The 14,929-nt window shown below is 43.9% G+C and overlaps 1 protein-coding gene across 7 annotated transcripts in view; it reads left to right on the plus strand.

Annotated features, from left to right (window-relative positions):
- The window catches only part of RGS20 (regulator of G protein signaling 20), a 31,459-nt gene that overhangs the window by 14,629 nt on the left and 1,901 nt on the right, over positions 1–14,929 (plus strand). For 6 of the 7 annotated variants that reach the window (XM_043880332.1, XM_043880335.1, XM_043880333.1 and 3 more), the window contains exons 2-5: positions 6,637–6,785; positions 9,481–9,567; positions 10,757–10,991; positions 11,856–12,731. In XM_043880332.1, coding sequence (XP_043736267.1) covers positions 6,637–6,785; positions 9,481–9,567; positions 10,757–10,991; positions 11,856–12,044 — 660 coding nt within the window. In that variant the 3' untranslated portion in view covers positions 12,045–12,731. Of the gene's footprint in view, positions 1–6,636; positions 6,786–9,480; positions 9,568–10,756; positions 10,992–11,855; positions 12,732–14,929 lie in introns of those variants that run through there. The other variant, XR_006336431.1, reaches the window with a different exon arrangement.

The raw sequence follows: 14,929 nt of genomic DNA on the forward strand, positions 1-14,929 counted from the left end.
CTGGGAAATCTCATGGACAGAGGAACCTGGCAGGCTACAGTCCATGGGCTTGCAAAGATTTGGACACGACTGAGCAACAACAAGCAAATTTTTGTAAAGAGAAATTTCTCCGTATCAACTCTTAGGTTACCCTGGAGTCATGTTTGTGTTGGAAAAGACAGGATAAAACCTTGATTCTCTGTCAGTATTTACCAGTTTTCAAAACCAGTTGGTTCCCTAACATTTTCTAAAAAAACAGTGAGTGTTTTTGCATCACTGTGAAATCACAGATTCACACACATCTGATGTTTTTTTCATTGCAGTTAAGATTTTCTTTCTGATACTTAAACTTTCCCACACTTGGCAGGCGCAGCCTTGTTTATATTAGCTCATGGCTCCCAAGTTTAGAATTTTTATATAGTCAAATCTGCCAATCTTTTATGGTCTCTAGGGGGAAGAGTAATTGTGTCATGATATGTCGAAGCATCTAAACTATGAGAGCCTAGTCACCTACTAAATGAAGGAGTCAGAGCTACATGTCCCATCCAGTAAGATTTCTGATATATTTTTAAAGCAAAAAACATAAGGCACAGAGTCATATATAGCATCCGAGGCTGTTTAGATACTAAACTAAGATACTAAGCATTACTAAGACTGTGTTTTAAACTAAAGTTAATTATGTGTTCTTATCTTCATAGCAATGGTGCTGGAGGGACTTCCCTGGCACTCCAGTGGTTAAGATTCCTCACTTCCAATGTAGGGGCTGAGGGTTCAATCTCTGGTTGGGAAACTAAGATCCCAGATGCTTCGTGGCACAACCAAAAAAGAAATAAAGAAATGGTTCTGGAAAGAATCACATTGAAATCTTAACACTGGTTATTTCTGGGGCTGGGAGAAGGATTGAAGAGTTCAGCGGAACTCTGATTTCTCTGTGTGCCTCTGTGCTCAGCATGGAAGCCTGGTTGAGGGTTCACCAGCATGTATTCCTTTTTTACTGGGGATTTTCATTTTTTAAAAAATTGGTTTTATTGGAACTTCCCTGGTGGTCCAGTAGTTGAGACTCCATGCGGTCGCAGAACTAAGATCCCATATACCGCCCAGCAAGGCAAAAAAAAAAGTTTTGTTTTCAAGTTTGGATTTAAAGTTTTGCCTTTGATGAAATCTTATATCTGCAATTATATTTGCAAATGGTTTCTGCATTTGGGGCCAAAAGAAATGAAAAACTGATGGAAATATCTAAATACCTGCTGCTGCTGCTGCTAAGTCTCTTCAGTCGTGTCCGACTCTGTGTGACCCCATAGATGGCATCCCACCAGGCTCCCCCATCCCTGGGATTCTCCAGGCAAGAACACTGGAGTGGGTTGCCATTTCCTTCTCCAATGGGTATATATTAATGTTTATAAAAATATCATATTAAGTCAGACAGAGAAAGACAAATATCATATGATATCACTTACATGCAGAATCTTAAAAAATGATACAAATGAACTTATTTACAAACAGAAATAGAGTCACAGATGTAGAAAACAAACTTATGGTTACCAGAGGGATCGGGAGAGGGATAAATTACGAGTTTGGGATGAACATATACACAGTACTGTATATAAAATGCACTCCCCTGGTGGCTCAGATGGAAAGAATCTGTATATAAAATAGGAAAAAAGGACGTACTGTATAGCACAGAGAACAATATTCAATATCTTATAGTAACCTACAATGGAAAAGAGTCTGGAAAAGATTATTCAAAGTAACCGAATCACTGTTGGGCACCTGAAACCAACACAACATTGTAAATCAACTATATTTCAATTTAAAAAATGGTTCAAGTTTTTTAAGAAGATGTAAATATGTACAGTCTGAAGGGAAGCAGCATAATGTATCTGAGAGAACATGAGTCATGTGTGTGTGCGAGCAGTTTGTAGAGTCTAGTCACTTACACACTATCAACTAGCCAAGGGGCCGTGGAAAAGTCACTTAGCTCCCTTGGCCTAAAAATTAAGTAGATTAGATCACGTACAGGTCAAAGTAAACGTCATAACTGGAAATATTGTCACATTAGTGTGTTATAAAATGCAGACATCTGAAAAAAATAAAATGCATGTGTCTGTGCTGAGCTGTCAAATTTCTGCAGAAGGCCCTTGGATTGACAAACTGACATGAAGAAAGACAATGGGCTTGGCCACCCAGGCTACAGGTCATCAGAGGCACCTCAGGGATGAGGTAAGCCTCTTTGAGCCTTGGTTTCTTCACCTGAGAAACGGAACTAATAACTGTCTTTCTTGGCTCACGGAAATGTGGGGAAAAATACAAATGAGGTAATACATATGAAAGTCTCCTGTAATCTATGAAGCCCCATAAAAATATGAAGCATTGTTCTCTTAATTATCCTTGAATACTATTCACACTTGTAAATGTGGCCTTATTTGGGAAAAGGGCCTTTGCAGATGTAATCAAGTGCAGATGAGGTCACACTGGACCAGAGTCTCCTTATAAAGACCAGGGTGTCCTTGTAAAGGGTGTCCTTATAAAGAGAGAGCACTCCCGACTCGAGGGGGAGTTTGTCTCTCAAATTTCCTTATGTTCTGGCTTAACTCTTTCAGGGCCCATCACTTCCTACTGATGGTAAGATCATCCTGGGGATGGTTTTAATGTTATGTCCTTGAAGGTTCTTGGTTCTCCTTCATCGGGACCTTGTCTATGATTCTACATAGAATCAGGCCCTTTTAAGAGAGATTTTTTTTTTTCCCGCGCAATGCTTGTTCTTTCATCATATTCCCTACGTGTAATTGAATAATGGCCATTTTCAGAATTTGGAAACCATAATGAAAATAAATAGCTATTCATGGAATCCAACTGCCAAGTTTAAGTTTACAAGAAAATAACTTTTCTGAGAGAATCACTGTTAGGCTAAATTTTTTTAGACCTAGTTACTCCTTTCAATTCCAAATTACCAAAGATTTTGATCAAGATTAAGAATTTACATTTTTTTTAACTTGATCTTGAAAAGAGTTCTCTTAAATGTTGTGTTCCTGGGAATGGAAAAGCCATGTTTGAGTAGGATGATCTCTTAGTTAAGATCTAAATATTTAATAGGGCTTCCCAGGTGGCTCAGGGGTAAAGAATCTGCCTGCCAAGCAGGAGACACGGGCTCGATCACTAGGTTGGGAAGATCCCCTGGAGAAGGAAATGGCAACCCACTCCAGTATTCTTGCCTGGAAAATCCCATGGACAGAGGAGCCGAGTGGACTACAGAACATTTAATAAACTGCCAACATGTTTTTTACCATTTCCTCGGGCTGCCATAAATTATAGAAACAGTTTCTGAGGTCACTGACATTGATTTTACATTCATCTAACTTCTAAGCCTCTGGACCCTTAAACAAAGGCTAGTTGCTGGGGCCTCATGCTTAGATCATGCCAACAGACACTGAAATTATGGCCAGTAGTCTGCGCCACACATAGCCCACAAGAAGAATAGAATGGCAGTGTCAAAGGAGTACTGATTCTGTGTTGCTTAGAGCAGATGGAAATGAAATGTATTCAGAGTTCTCCCACACATGATGGAGGCCAAAAAAAAAGATGCACAAAGCTCATTTGGCAAATCAGACCACATATCAGTGTCTGAAAGGATGAGCTGAACTAACCCATATGACAATGGCATGTTTTTTAAAATCTTGTATATAGGCAGGTATTTAATATATGTTGTTAGCCTTCATATTAATTAACTATGAAATTTGAAAAATTAATTCTCTACAAATACTTAGTGACACTTACACAACTCTCCCATAAGTTACTACATGTTTGCCTGTTGAACAGGCCTGCAGTAATTTAAAGCGTCTCGATCAAACAATTAAGATAACCTATAATGGTAAGTTCCAGTAAATTTGAAAACACAATGAAAGGGATGGCTTATATTTCAGGAAATGAAAAATACCCATACTGACTCAAAGAGAGGAAGAAAGTATGAAGAGAACAGAAATCAAATTTTAAGAGCCAGTCTTGCAAACATATTGAAACAGGAGTCTCTTGAAGCCTGCTGACATGACCATGTCACAATCCTTTTTTTTTTTTTTTTGAGAAACAACTGATTTTTAAAAAAAAAAATTTATTTATTTGTTTTTGGCAATGCAGGGTCTTTGTTGCTGCTCAGGGTTTTCTCTAGTTGCAGCGCTCAGGTTTCTCATTTGGTGGCTTCTCTTGTTGCAGAGCACGGGCTCTAGGACACATGGGCTCAGTAACTGCAGCTCCTGGGCTCCGGGGCCCGGGCTCAGTAGTTGTGGCGCACTGGCTTCGTTGCTCCGCGGCATGTGGGATCTCCCCAGACCAGGGACTGAACCTGTGTCTCCTGCACTGGCAGGTGGATTCTTGACCAGTGAGCCACCAGCGAAGGCCTGGGATTTTGTTTTTAATGAGGCAAGTTGCATCAGTATCTTTGAGAAAATAACAGTTACCTAGAGCATCCGCGGTTCAAAGCTGATTAGTCTGGAGATTGTGCTGGCTTGTCTTTGCCCCTCCACGTCCTAAATGAAGTGAGAGCGTCGTCTGTCTCTGACGCCACTGAAATGCCACTGATGCGATGAGGACTGGGTCCACCTGGGAGGATGGACTGCCCAGGCTGGGTGCTCTGGACAGGTGTTGTGAGCGTCGTTCTGCCTGCGGATGAGGGACAGAATGCCCCTCTGATGGGTCTCTCGTTCTGTCCTGGAACTTACATCCCTGTGTAATCAAAAGACAAGGGCTAATCCAAAGCTGTTGTTAATGAGTCCAGGCTCAGCCTGCTCATGACCAGGACAGGCCAGTCAATTGAAAGACCAATTTTGGGGGCAAAGAATAGTGACTTTATTCAGAAAGCCAGCAGGGGCTTCCCAGTGGCCCAGTGGTTAAGAATGCACCTTGTAATGCAGGGGACACCGGTTCGATCCCTGGTGAGGGAAGATCCCACATGCCATGGGGCAGAAGATCTCACATGCCATGGGGCAGAAGATCCCACATGCCATGGGGCAGAAGATCTCACATGCCATGGGGCAGATTAGCCTTCAAGCTGCAACTACCAAGCCTGTGAGCCGTAACTGCTGAAGCTTGTGCTCCTAGAGCCTGTGCTTCACATCAAGAGAAGCCACAGCAATAAGAAGAGCAGCAACAAAGACGCAGCACAGCCAAAAATAAATACGTAAAACTAAAAACAAACAAAAAGCCAGCACACTAAGATGATTGACTCTGTTGCAAAGAGGGTGGGCCAGGTCAAGATGTTTCCTGTGAGCAGAACAAAGGTATTTTAGCTTAATGCTCATTACCTAGGGGGCAGGGTGCCCAGAGGTGGGCCATCGCATATAATTAAAGCTTACAGACTACACGGTTTTAATGATGAACTTGTAATAGAACAAAGTCTATGACGCGGTCATCCTCTATAGGTGCTGGAACAGGTGGCATTTCTCACAAATATTTCTTGTAAATTCAACATGGTCTTAACCAGAATTCCAAGTGGGATTGACAAGCTGATTCCCCTGAAAGAACAAACAGGCAAGAACAGTCAAAAACCTTTTTTGGTTTTAATTCATAAAGAGAATTTAGCCTACTCAATATGAAAACATGTAATAGAACTATGATAATTAAAACAAAGTCCAATAACACAAAAAGATAAGTAGTAGTAAGAATAGATAAATCTAATGTTGGAGTGGAATAACAAATACAAAATTTAGTTCCAAAGACCTATTTAAGGTTCTTTAATGGGGCTTTGAATCTTTTTTCCTTTTACTCTGCCAACAATTTTTTAACCACTGTATCAAAAGTTAAAAATGGATTCAGCAATTTCTCTTTCTTATGCTGCTTTTATAGTTCTCTCCTCCAGCCATTCCTGTAGTTCTCAGGAAATGGGAGGGTTGAAGGGGTTTCCGGGGGCGCCATATCCGGGGAGGAAGGCCAGGGCATCACAGGTGGCAGCACATTTGTGGGCGGGGGGTCACTGTCTCCTGGGTGTGCCCAGGGCATCACTGAGCAGAACACAGGTGCGGCTCCAAGAGCTTTGCCACTGTGATCCAGTCAGTGCAGTTGCCCCCACATGCCCCGCGATATTGGTCCAGCAGGGGTGGGGTTGGGGGGACTCAAAGTGGGAAATGCACCTGTGGGAGGTCCTCACTGTGATGTCAAGGGATGTCCTATCAGCATCTACCTCCTTGACCGAACTGTGAGCAACTTAGCCCAGGGACCTCCATTCATTGTTTCGCTCCTAGAATTTATCACAGCACATGGCAGATTCTAGACAGTGAATAAATGGTAAATGAATGGATTCTAAGGGTTTCCCAGGTGGCGCTAATGGTAAAGAACCCACCTGCCAATGCAGGAGACGTAGGAGACATGATTCGATCCCTGGGTTGGGAAGTTCCCCTGGAGGAGGGCATCACAAACCACTCCAGTACTCTTGCCTGGAGAATCCCATGGACAGAGGAGTCTGGCGGGCCCAGTCCATGGGGTCACAAAGAGTTGGACATGACTGAAGTGACTTAGCACACACACACGAATGGGTTCTAAGGACCAACTTTTACCAGAATTAGCAGAGATGGTGGGATAGAGTCACACTGCATCTTCTCAGTGACGCAAACAGTGGAATCTCCAGCTTACCTGATGCTAACTCTGCCCCCCACCTCACTTCTGTTGCAGCCAATGGGGTCAGAATGGATGGAGATGCGGAAGCGGCCGGTGTGCGCAGCCCAGGAGCCTGCAGCCTGTGCCCCCGGCCAGCCTGGAGTGGAGAACCAGGGGTCCAACGCTTGCTGCTTCTGCTGGTGCTGCTGCTGCAGCTGTTCCTGGTAAGCTGGTGGCTTTGTTATGACCATGCTCCTGATAAGAAAACGGTACCTTGATCAGTGCCAGCTTATGATGATTCAATAAGTGCTTTTTAAGCAAATGCTATATGGCTGACACTGATATGGGTTTTATAAAGGACCACAAAAACAACAAAACAGATAAAAAACCAAGATGAGGGCTTCCCTGGGAGTCCAGTGGCTGGGGCTCTGTGCTCCCAATGTGGGGGCTGGGATTCAATCCCTGTTCTGGGAACTAGATCTCACATGCCGCAGCTAAAAGATCCCACCTCCCCCAGCTAAGGCTGGGGTCAGCCAAGTGAGTAAAAACACAAGGCCTTCCCTGGTGGTCCAGTGGTTATGAATCTGCCTGCCAGTGCTGGAGACATGGGTTTGTTCCCTGGTCTGGGAAGATTCCCACATGCCATGGGGCAGCTGAGCCCGAGAACCACAATTACTGAAGCCCATGGACTCTAGGGTCCCCATCAGGCAACTACTGAGCCTGTGTGCCTCAACTACTGAAGCCAGTGCACCTAGAGCCCACGCTCCACAAGAGAAACCACCACAATGAGAAGCCCGCACACCGCAGCTAGAGAGTAGCCTCCACTTGCTGCAACTAGAGAAAAAGCCAGCGTCGCGACGAAGACCCAGCACAGGCAAAAATTAATTAATTTAAAAAAATAAATATTGGAAAAAAAACCCGAGACAAGACTGCATCCTAGCTCTGAAGGGACATAGTCAAGTCCCTGAAATCAGGCTAACTAATGTATATCAAGTGTCTAAAGAACAATATAAGCCAGCTGATGATTGAATATTAATATCTGGGCAAAAATGGTGCCTAGATTGTCAAAAAACAGTGAATTCAAGGCCCTCTACTTGGGGATAAAGACTTATTGGAGGAGTTACAATTTAATCTGGGTCCTAAAGATTAGGGTTATGAAAGAGCATGAGCCTGCATTTTATATTCTCCTGCTTCTATTCTATTAATATTGCTTTTGATAAAGAAAAGTATTAAAATTTATGCTGGACAGAGAGAGGAAAAGCTTAAAATACAGGCTAACTTACTTGGAGAGGAAGATATACATTCATTGCTTAAAAAAAGAGATACAACTTGACTGAGTCACTGCTGAAAATCTGGAGAAAGGGTATGATTTACCCTCAGAAATCACATGGGCATTAGATTGCATCTCTGAAGTCTTGTATATGAAACATGCCTCGTGCCAACCAAATGTGCGTGTAGCTTTAGTCAATAAAACCATTGTAATGTACTTGGGCTTGACTGCGAGTTAGACCCAGACCGTGGAGAAGAAACCCTGGAATAGATCAGTGACAGAATCACATGAGGCGATGAGGGGAGCTGAAGGTTGAAAATGAAATGTCCAGGACAGTTTGTTTGGTTTGCTCCTGCTTGCCTCGGGCTGGCATTAATTTCCAAGAAGTTCCACTCCAGTGAGTGTGACCCTCTGAGGACTGATGGAACCCAATGCTGGGAGGTCTGTCCATTTGGGACAGAACCCCAGACTCTGGTGGGAATACAGGGCTGAGCAGCCTGTCATTCGAGGCAAGCCTTCAGCCCTGAGTAGGAGTCTAGAGGACCCAGTAGGGGACTAGAGGAAAGGGTGTGTTGGCAGCCCCTACACCATGAGTGTCCAGGATGCCCTAGTGGGAAGGAGACCCACCAATGGAGAAGAGACCACATTTAAGCCCCTTTTTCTGCACTTTTCACTCTGCTCATCAGGCTCAGTGAGATGGTGCCTGAAAGATGCTCAGAGATGTCCCCATGATTGTGGGATGCTGCTGGCATTTATCCTATCTACCCAGTCCTCGATCTGCTGCCTTGAGAGGCATAGGAGGCAGGATCATGGCCTGAACAAAGTCTGGGACTGATGGTGTGTTGGGGGGCAGGTGGTGGCAGGCCCCAGAGCAGGCTCCTCCTACTAATAACAGCTATGGTGAGTAAAATATAAATCTATGCCTGGATGTCATCATCACAGTCAGAAAGCAAGTATCATGTGGTATGTGCATCTGTGAAAGATGAGAGCAGTGTCTTCAAAGTATGAAAGCAAAGTAACAGAGAATTTAGTCAAACTATAACTCAAGAAGGTGTCTCCAAAGAAGATGGACAAATAGCTGATAAATACTTGAAAAGAGGCTCAGTGTCATGGGTCATTAGCAAAATGCAAATCAGACACACAGCATGATACCCTTCGTAGCCACCTACAAGACTAGAATTAGAAAGACAGACAATAGTAAGGGCTGGTCTGGGTGTGGAGGAACAGGAGCCCGCCAACATTGCTGGTGGGAACGTGACATGGTGCAGCTGCTTTGGAGGAGAACAGTGTGGGACTTCCTCAATATGTTAAAAATAGAGTCATCATGTGACAGTATTTCCACTCCTGAGTGTCTACTCAGGAGAAGTAAAAACAGACATCCACACAAAATGACTACAAATAGCCCCAAAGTACAGACAACCTAACTGTTCATTTGTTTTATGAAAAGAATTATTATTCTAAATGTAAACTGTCCCTCATTCGTGTAGACCAGAGTATTATATGTAGAATTTATTTTGCTAATACTTGCTTGTCATACTTTTGGTTTTCTTAAGAAAACAAAGCAGAGTCAGTTGTGTCAAGAAAACAAGGAACTTGTTACTTGATACAGAGTGATCTCAACCCTCACGTGTACATCTCCTTTCATGCAGTCTCACTGTAAGAAACCAGGAGGAACAGAGACTTAGAAGGACTTCCTATGAAGTCAGAACCGAAGACCTTCCCACCTGTGAAGAAAGGTAAAATCTCATAGTGTTTAGCTCACTGAACTGACAGAAATGCCAGCCTTGCTATTTTTAATTCCTTATTATTTTTTCTTTTCTTCCAATTATTTTTTTTGAGATATAGTTGACATCCAGTGCTGTATAATCATAAAGTATACCACGTAAATATTTAACTTGCACATGTTCACGTAAGTTAAGTGAACATCCATCATCCTATGGATGCCCAGCTGTAATTTTTTGGTGTTTTGCATTACATGTGTCACTAGAATAGCTTCTCTAACTGCAGTTTAATATCAGATCATAATGTTGTATCACATTTTCACTCAGCAGAATTCCTTTTAATTATTTTTTTTAATTTTAAAAAAATGTTTTGACCACATTGCATGTGGGATCTTAGTCCCCTGACCAGGGATTGAACCTGTACCTGTGCTCCCTGCATTGGGAGTTTGGAGTCTTAACCACTGGACCACCAGGGAAATTCCAGCAGGTTCCTTTCAATTTATTGTGTGACAGGGAGAAAAGTTAGTTCCATTATTAATCTAATGCCTGTTAATCACAAATATAAATTGATGCTTCTTGGCAAAACATGTGATATATTTTATTTTTATGTGATTCACCTTTTTAAATAAAAGAATATAATGAAATACACATTATGTTGAGGTTCAGGAAAATTTTAAAGGTCCATTTTTTCTTAACTCTTCTTTTATACTTTAGCTAATATGTTATTTTTTGAAGTGTTTTTTTAAAAAAGTTGAGAAAAACATATAAATTACTTTCCATAATGCCAAATTTAAAAGTGTCTTTTTCTTTCTGTATTATCAATGGACTTATTTTCACTTATCGACTCATACCTTTTCTGCATGTGTCTGTCTGTATCCAAATCCCCCTTTTTATAAGAATACCAGTTATACTGAATGAGGACCCTCCCTAACAACCGCATCTTAACTTGGTTAAACCTGCAGAGGTCTTACTTCTAACGCAAGGTCCAGGGTCAGGACTTCAGCATCTCTTTTTTAGGAGACACAATTCAATCCATGCTCATATTTTTGCTGAAGGCTTGAGGAATGAGGACAACTCTTTCTCGGCCTGAAAGGGCCTGGGTGCACGTTTTCATTCTCAGAGGGAAAAGGACATCTGTCCAGGGCTGAATTCCCATCAGCCCCCCAATCCCTCAGCTCCCCACACCCGTTCCTCCCGCCCCCAGCCCGGGTCCCACCCTGGAGGAGGCCAGCGCCTGGGCTCAGTCCTTTGACAAGCTCATGCTCACGCCCGCGGGCAGGAACGCCTTCCGGGAGTTTCTGCGGACCGAGTTCAGCGAGGAGAACATGCTCTTCTGGATGGCATGCGAGGAGCTGAAGAAAGAAGTGAATAAAGCCATGATTGAAGAGAAAGCGAGGGTCATATATGAAGACTACATTTCTATTCTCTCTCCTAAGGAGGTAGGTGCCCGCCAGAGGTTGAGGCCATGGGCAAAAAGGACCCCTTCAGTGTCTGGTCCCCTGGCCCGGTTACTGCTGCTCCAGAATATGGAACCCCCCTGCCCCCACTCATCATAGACTTGAGCAGTGGTCCCACCAATGGGTGCCAAGTACCCTCGAAAATCTGTGAAAGATCGTGAGCATTTTCCTGGGGAAAGTGTGTATAACTTTCATCAGATTCTCCAGAAGGAGGTGTCTTTGTGTCTGGCTGTAAACACTGTTACAGGGGGAAGGAGAGGGGGGTGGGACAAATCGAGGGAGTAGCATGGAAACATATGTATATTACCGTTTGTAATAGATAGCCAGTGGGAATTTGCTGTGTGGCACAGGGAGCGCAACCCAGTGCTCTGTGACCACCTAGAGGGATGGGATGGGGAGGGAGGTGGGAGGAGGTTCAAGAGGGAAGGGACACAGGTATACCTGTGGCTGATTCATGTTGATGTTTGGCAGAAACCAACACGATACCATAAGGCAATTATCCTTCAATTAAAAATAAATAAATTTAAAACAAAAAGAAATGCAACACCCATAAGTATTGCCGAGAACTCTTGGGAGATGCAGATTCTCACTCACCTGCACCCAGATACACTGAGCCAGAAGCTCTGCAGGGGCCCCACTCGGTTTAACCAACCCACCAGGGGCTTCCAACGCCTCTGAAGTTTGGGACCCCTGTTCTGTGTTCAATTCCTCCTTTGGCAGCTTAGCACTGGGGACAACCTTGCTTGGTTGGGCTTTTTAAAAAGTCGAACAAGCTGTGGGAGTCGGGGGTGGATGTCCAGAGAGGACCATGTCTGATGAGCCTGGTGTTTCCCCCGCCTCCGCCAGGTCAGCCTGGACTCGCGCGTGCGGGAGGCCATCAACAGGAGCATGGCCGAGCCCTCCCAGAACATCTTTGACGATGCCCAGCTGCAGATCTACACGCTGATGCACAGGGACTCATACCCCCGCTTCATGAACTCCGCTCTCTACAAAGACCTGCTCCGCTCTTTATCCGAGAAAGCAGTGGAAGCCTAGGATATCAAAGATATTTATTATGAATAAAATAATCCAAGAACTCGTGGGCTCCGTCTAGGACAGGGACTTTAGAGGCGGTAGTGTCTTCTGCTGGTCGTACTCGGGCTGTTTTAATAACAGATGCTTTCTTCTGCAGAAAACTGATACATTCATCAAGAAAACTGCAGCCACCTTTCCTGATCCTTTTGGAAAGACTGGGGTATGGCTCTGTAGAGAGGTTGTGTAGTTACATTTACAGTGACAGTAGTTTGTTCTCAAGTGACAAAGGATACACAAGACGCCACATTGCCTTCAAAGGGTACATCATGGGAACAAAAGGACCCAGATTCCCATGTTATAAAAATGTGACCTCTACTTGTAAAATTGGTATCCCACTGTATCTTAGGATACATCTATGTATTGCTAAATGCATATATGTGCATTTGTATCTTACATAGTTGATGTAAAGCACCGTGCTCTTAACTGGATCAGCATCAAAAGTTTGGTAAGAGTAGCAGTGTTTAGAAAATCCTTTTGTTGACAAGTTACCTTTATTTTTTATTACCAGAGCCTGCCAACCTAAAGAATGAATTTTCAACTTAGTGGCATTCATCAAAAACATTCAAATAAGTATATTTCCTTTTTTAGTACTGAAAGAAACATGGGCATTTTCACCCTAAAAAAATAAAGCACAAGAGTTTTATCTCAGCCTTTTTTTTTTTTGCACATATAACTATTTGGGAAATATAAGATTAAGTAAGTACAGACACACTCAAGATTCTCTTTTAGTTCCCAGACCAGGATTTCATTTTTAGATCCCACTGTTGTTTATCACAGGTGAACAGAATAAATTCATAGCTCACAGGTGAAAATACAGCCTTACAGATCTAAACCATCACTATAATGAGTGGGGAAGAAATGCATCCAGAACAAAATTTGCATGAAGCTCAGTCAGGAAAGAACCCGGATGCAATGCAGGAGAGCCAGGTTCAAGCCCTGGGTCAGGAAGATTCCCTGGGGAAGGAAATGGCAACCCACTCCAGTATTCTTCCTGCCTGGAGAATCCGATGGACAGAGAAGCCTGAGGTCACAAAGGGTCGGACACAACTGAGAGACTGAACCACACTTGTGCCTCAGCCTTCACAGGACGGCCTTCCTCTTGGTCACCCGCTCCCTGGCCCTTCAGTCTGAAGATTTCATTATACTCTTCAAGCCCCTGGTCTTCATTCTCAGCAAACACCTCTTCTCGTCCTTTACTGTGACCAAGGTGCCCCTCAGCCTCCATCTTCCTGATGACCTATACATCTGCGTGGACCAGCATCCATGCTCTCTCCTGAGCCCAGCTCCTGTGAAGGTGCTCCTTCCTCCTTTCCAAGACGTTAAACCCTCTCATGTACTTTGTTGTTGTTAAAGTATAGTTGGTTTACAGTGTTGATTGATTTCTGCGGTACAGCAGTGATTCAGTTGTACCTATGTATATTCTTTCTCACTATGGTTTATCCGGATGTGAGAAGTGGACCATAAAGAAGGCTGAGCACCAAAGAATTGATGCTTTCAAACTGTGCTGGAGAAGACTCTTGAGAGTCCCTTGGGTAGCAAGGAGGTCAAACCAGTAAATTCTAAAGAAAATCAACCCTGAATATTCATTGGAAACACTGAGGCTATGCTGAAGCTGAAGCTTCAGTACTTTGGCCACCTGATGTGAAGAGCTGACTCACTGGAAAAGACCGATGCTGGGAAAGATTGAGGGCAGGAGAAGGGGACGGCAGAGGATGAGATGGTTGGATGGCATCACTGACTCAGTGGACATGAGTTTGAGCAAGCTCTGGGAGATGGTGAAGGACAGGGAAGCCTGGCATACATGGGGTCACAAAGAGTTGGACAGGACTTAGCGACTGAACAACAAATGGTTTATCCCAGGATATTGAAGAGTTCCCTGTGCTCTACAATGGGATCTCATTGCTTATCCTTCCTATATAATGATAGTTTGGATCTTGATTCTGACTCCATCTCCTAGGGTCTCATGTTTTCCCTTAGACAAAGAGGATGTCTTCGGGATTGAGGCATCGATGCTGCCCTGCTGTCGCTTACACCTGAGTAAGGACGACAGATGTGTGGGGTGGATACAGCAATAGCCGTGAGTACTGGTCCAGAGAGGAGCTGAGCTCTGGAAGCCCTCTAGGTGACGGGGAGCTTGTGAAGATGACCCCAGAGCTCCCACCAGGCTCTGGTCCACCCCTTCTCACCTGGGAACCTGGTACTGGCTGACATCACCCGAGAATCCCCAGGGGAGCAAGCTCATGTCCAAGTGCTACCTGCCTGCTCTGAGCCCGCCCACCTGGCCCTCATGATCTGTGTGCCGCCCCCCACACTCTTCCCTGGGTTCACTTGAGCTCCCTTTCCATTTCTCCCAAAAGTGTCAGTCGTGTCCGACTCTTTGTGACCGCATGGACTGTAGCCCACCAGGCTCTCCTATTCATGGGGCTCTCCAGGCAAGAATACTGGAGTGGGTTGCCATGCCCTCCTCCAGGGGATCTTGCTGACCCAGGGATTGAATGCCCATCTCCTGCATTGCAAGCAGATTCTTTACCATCTGCATCAACAGGGAAGCCCACCATGAACAAATCCAATGTGTGAATCTGTAGGGCCATCTGTGTATATGAAACAATCCTGAGATAAATCAGCCTGCTATTCCCCTGGGACTTCAATGCTTCTCTGGAGCAAAAACACTTCTGTAATTAACTGGAAATCTTAGCAGTGTTCCCACAGGTTTTGATGTTGTATTATCTCACTTTTACTTAGAATCATGCATTTACTTTGAACTCAAGAATTCATCCGAAACCATTTAAAATGAAAACACTTCTTTTTCCAGTTGCTTGTTATAGAAATCTATCTTAAACTAGCAT

Source organism: Cervus elaphus, chromosome 21 (genome assembly GCF_910594005.1).
Source record: "Cervus elaphus chromosome 21, mCerEla1.1, whole genome shotgun sequence".
In the NCBI taxonomy this organism is placed as follows: Eukaryota; Metazoa; Chordata; class Mammalia; order Artiodactyla; family Cervidae; genus Cervus; species Cervus elaphus.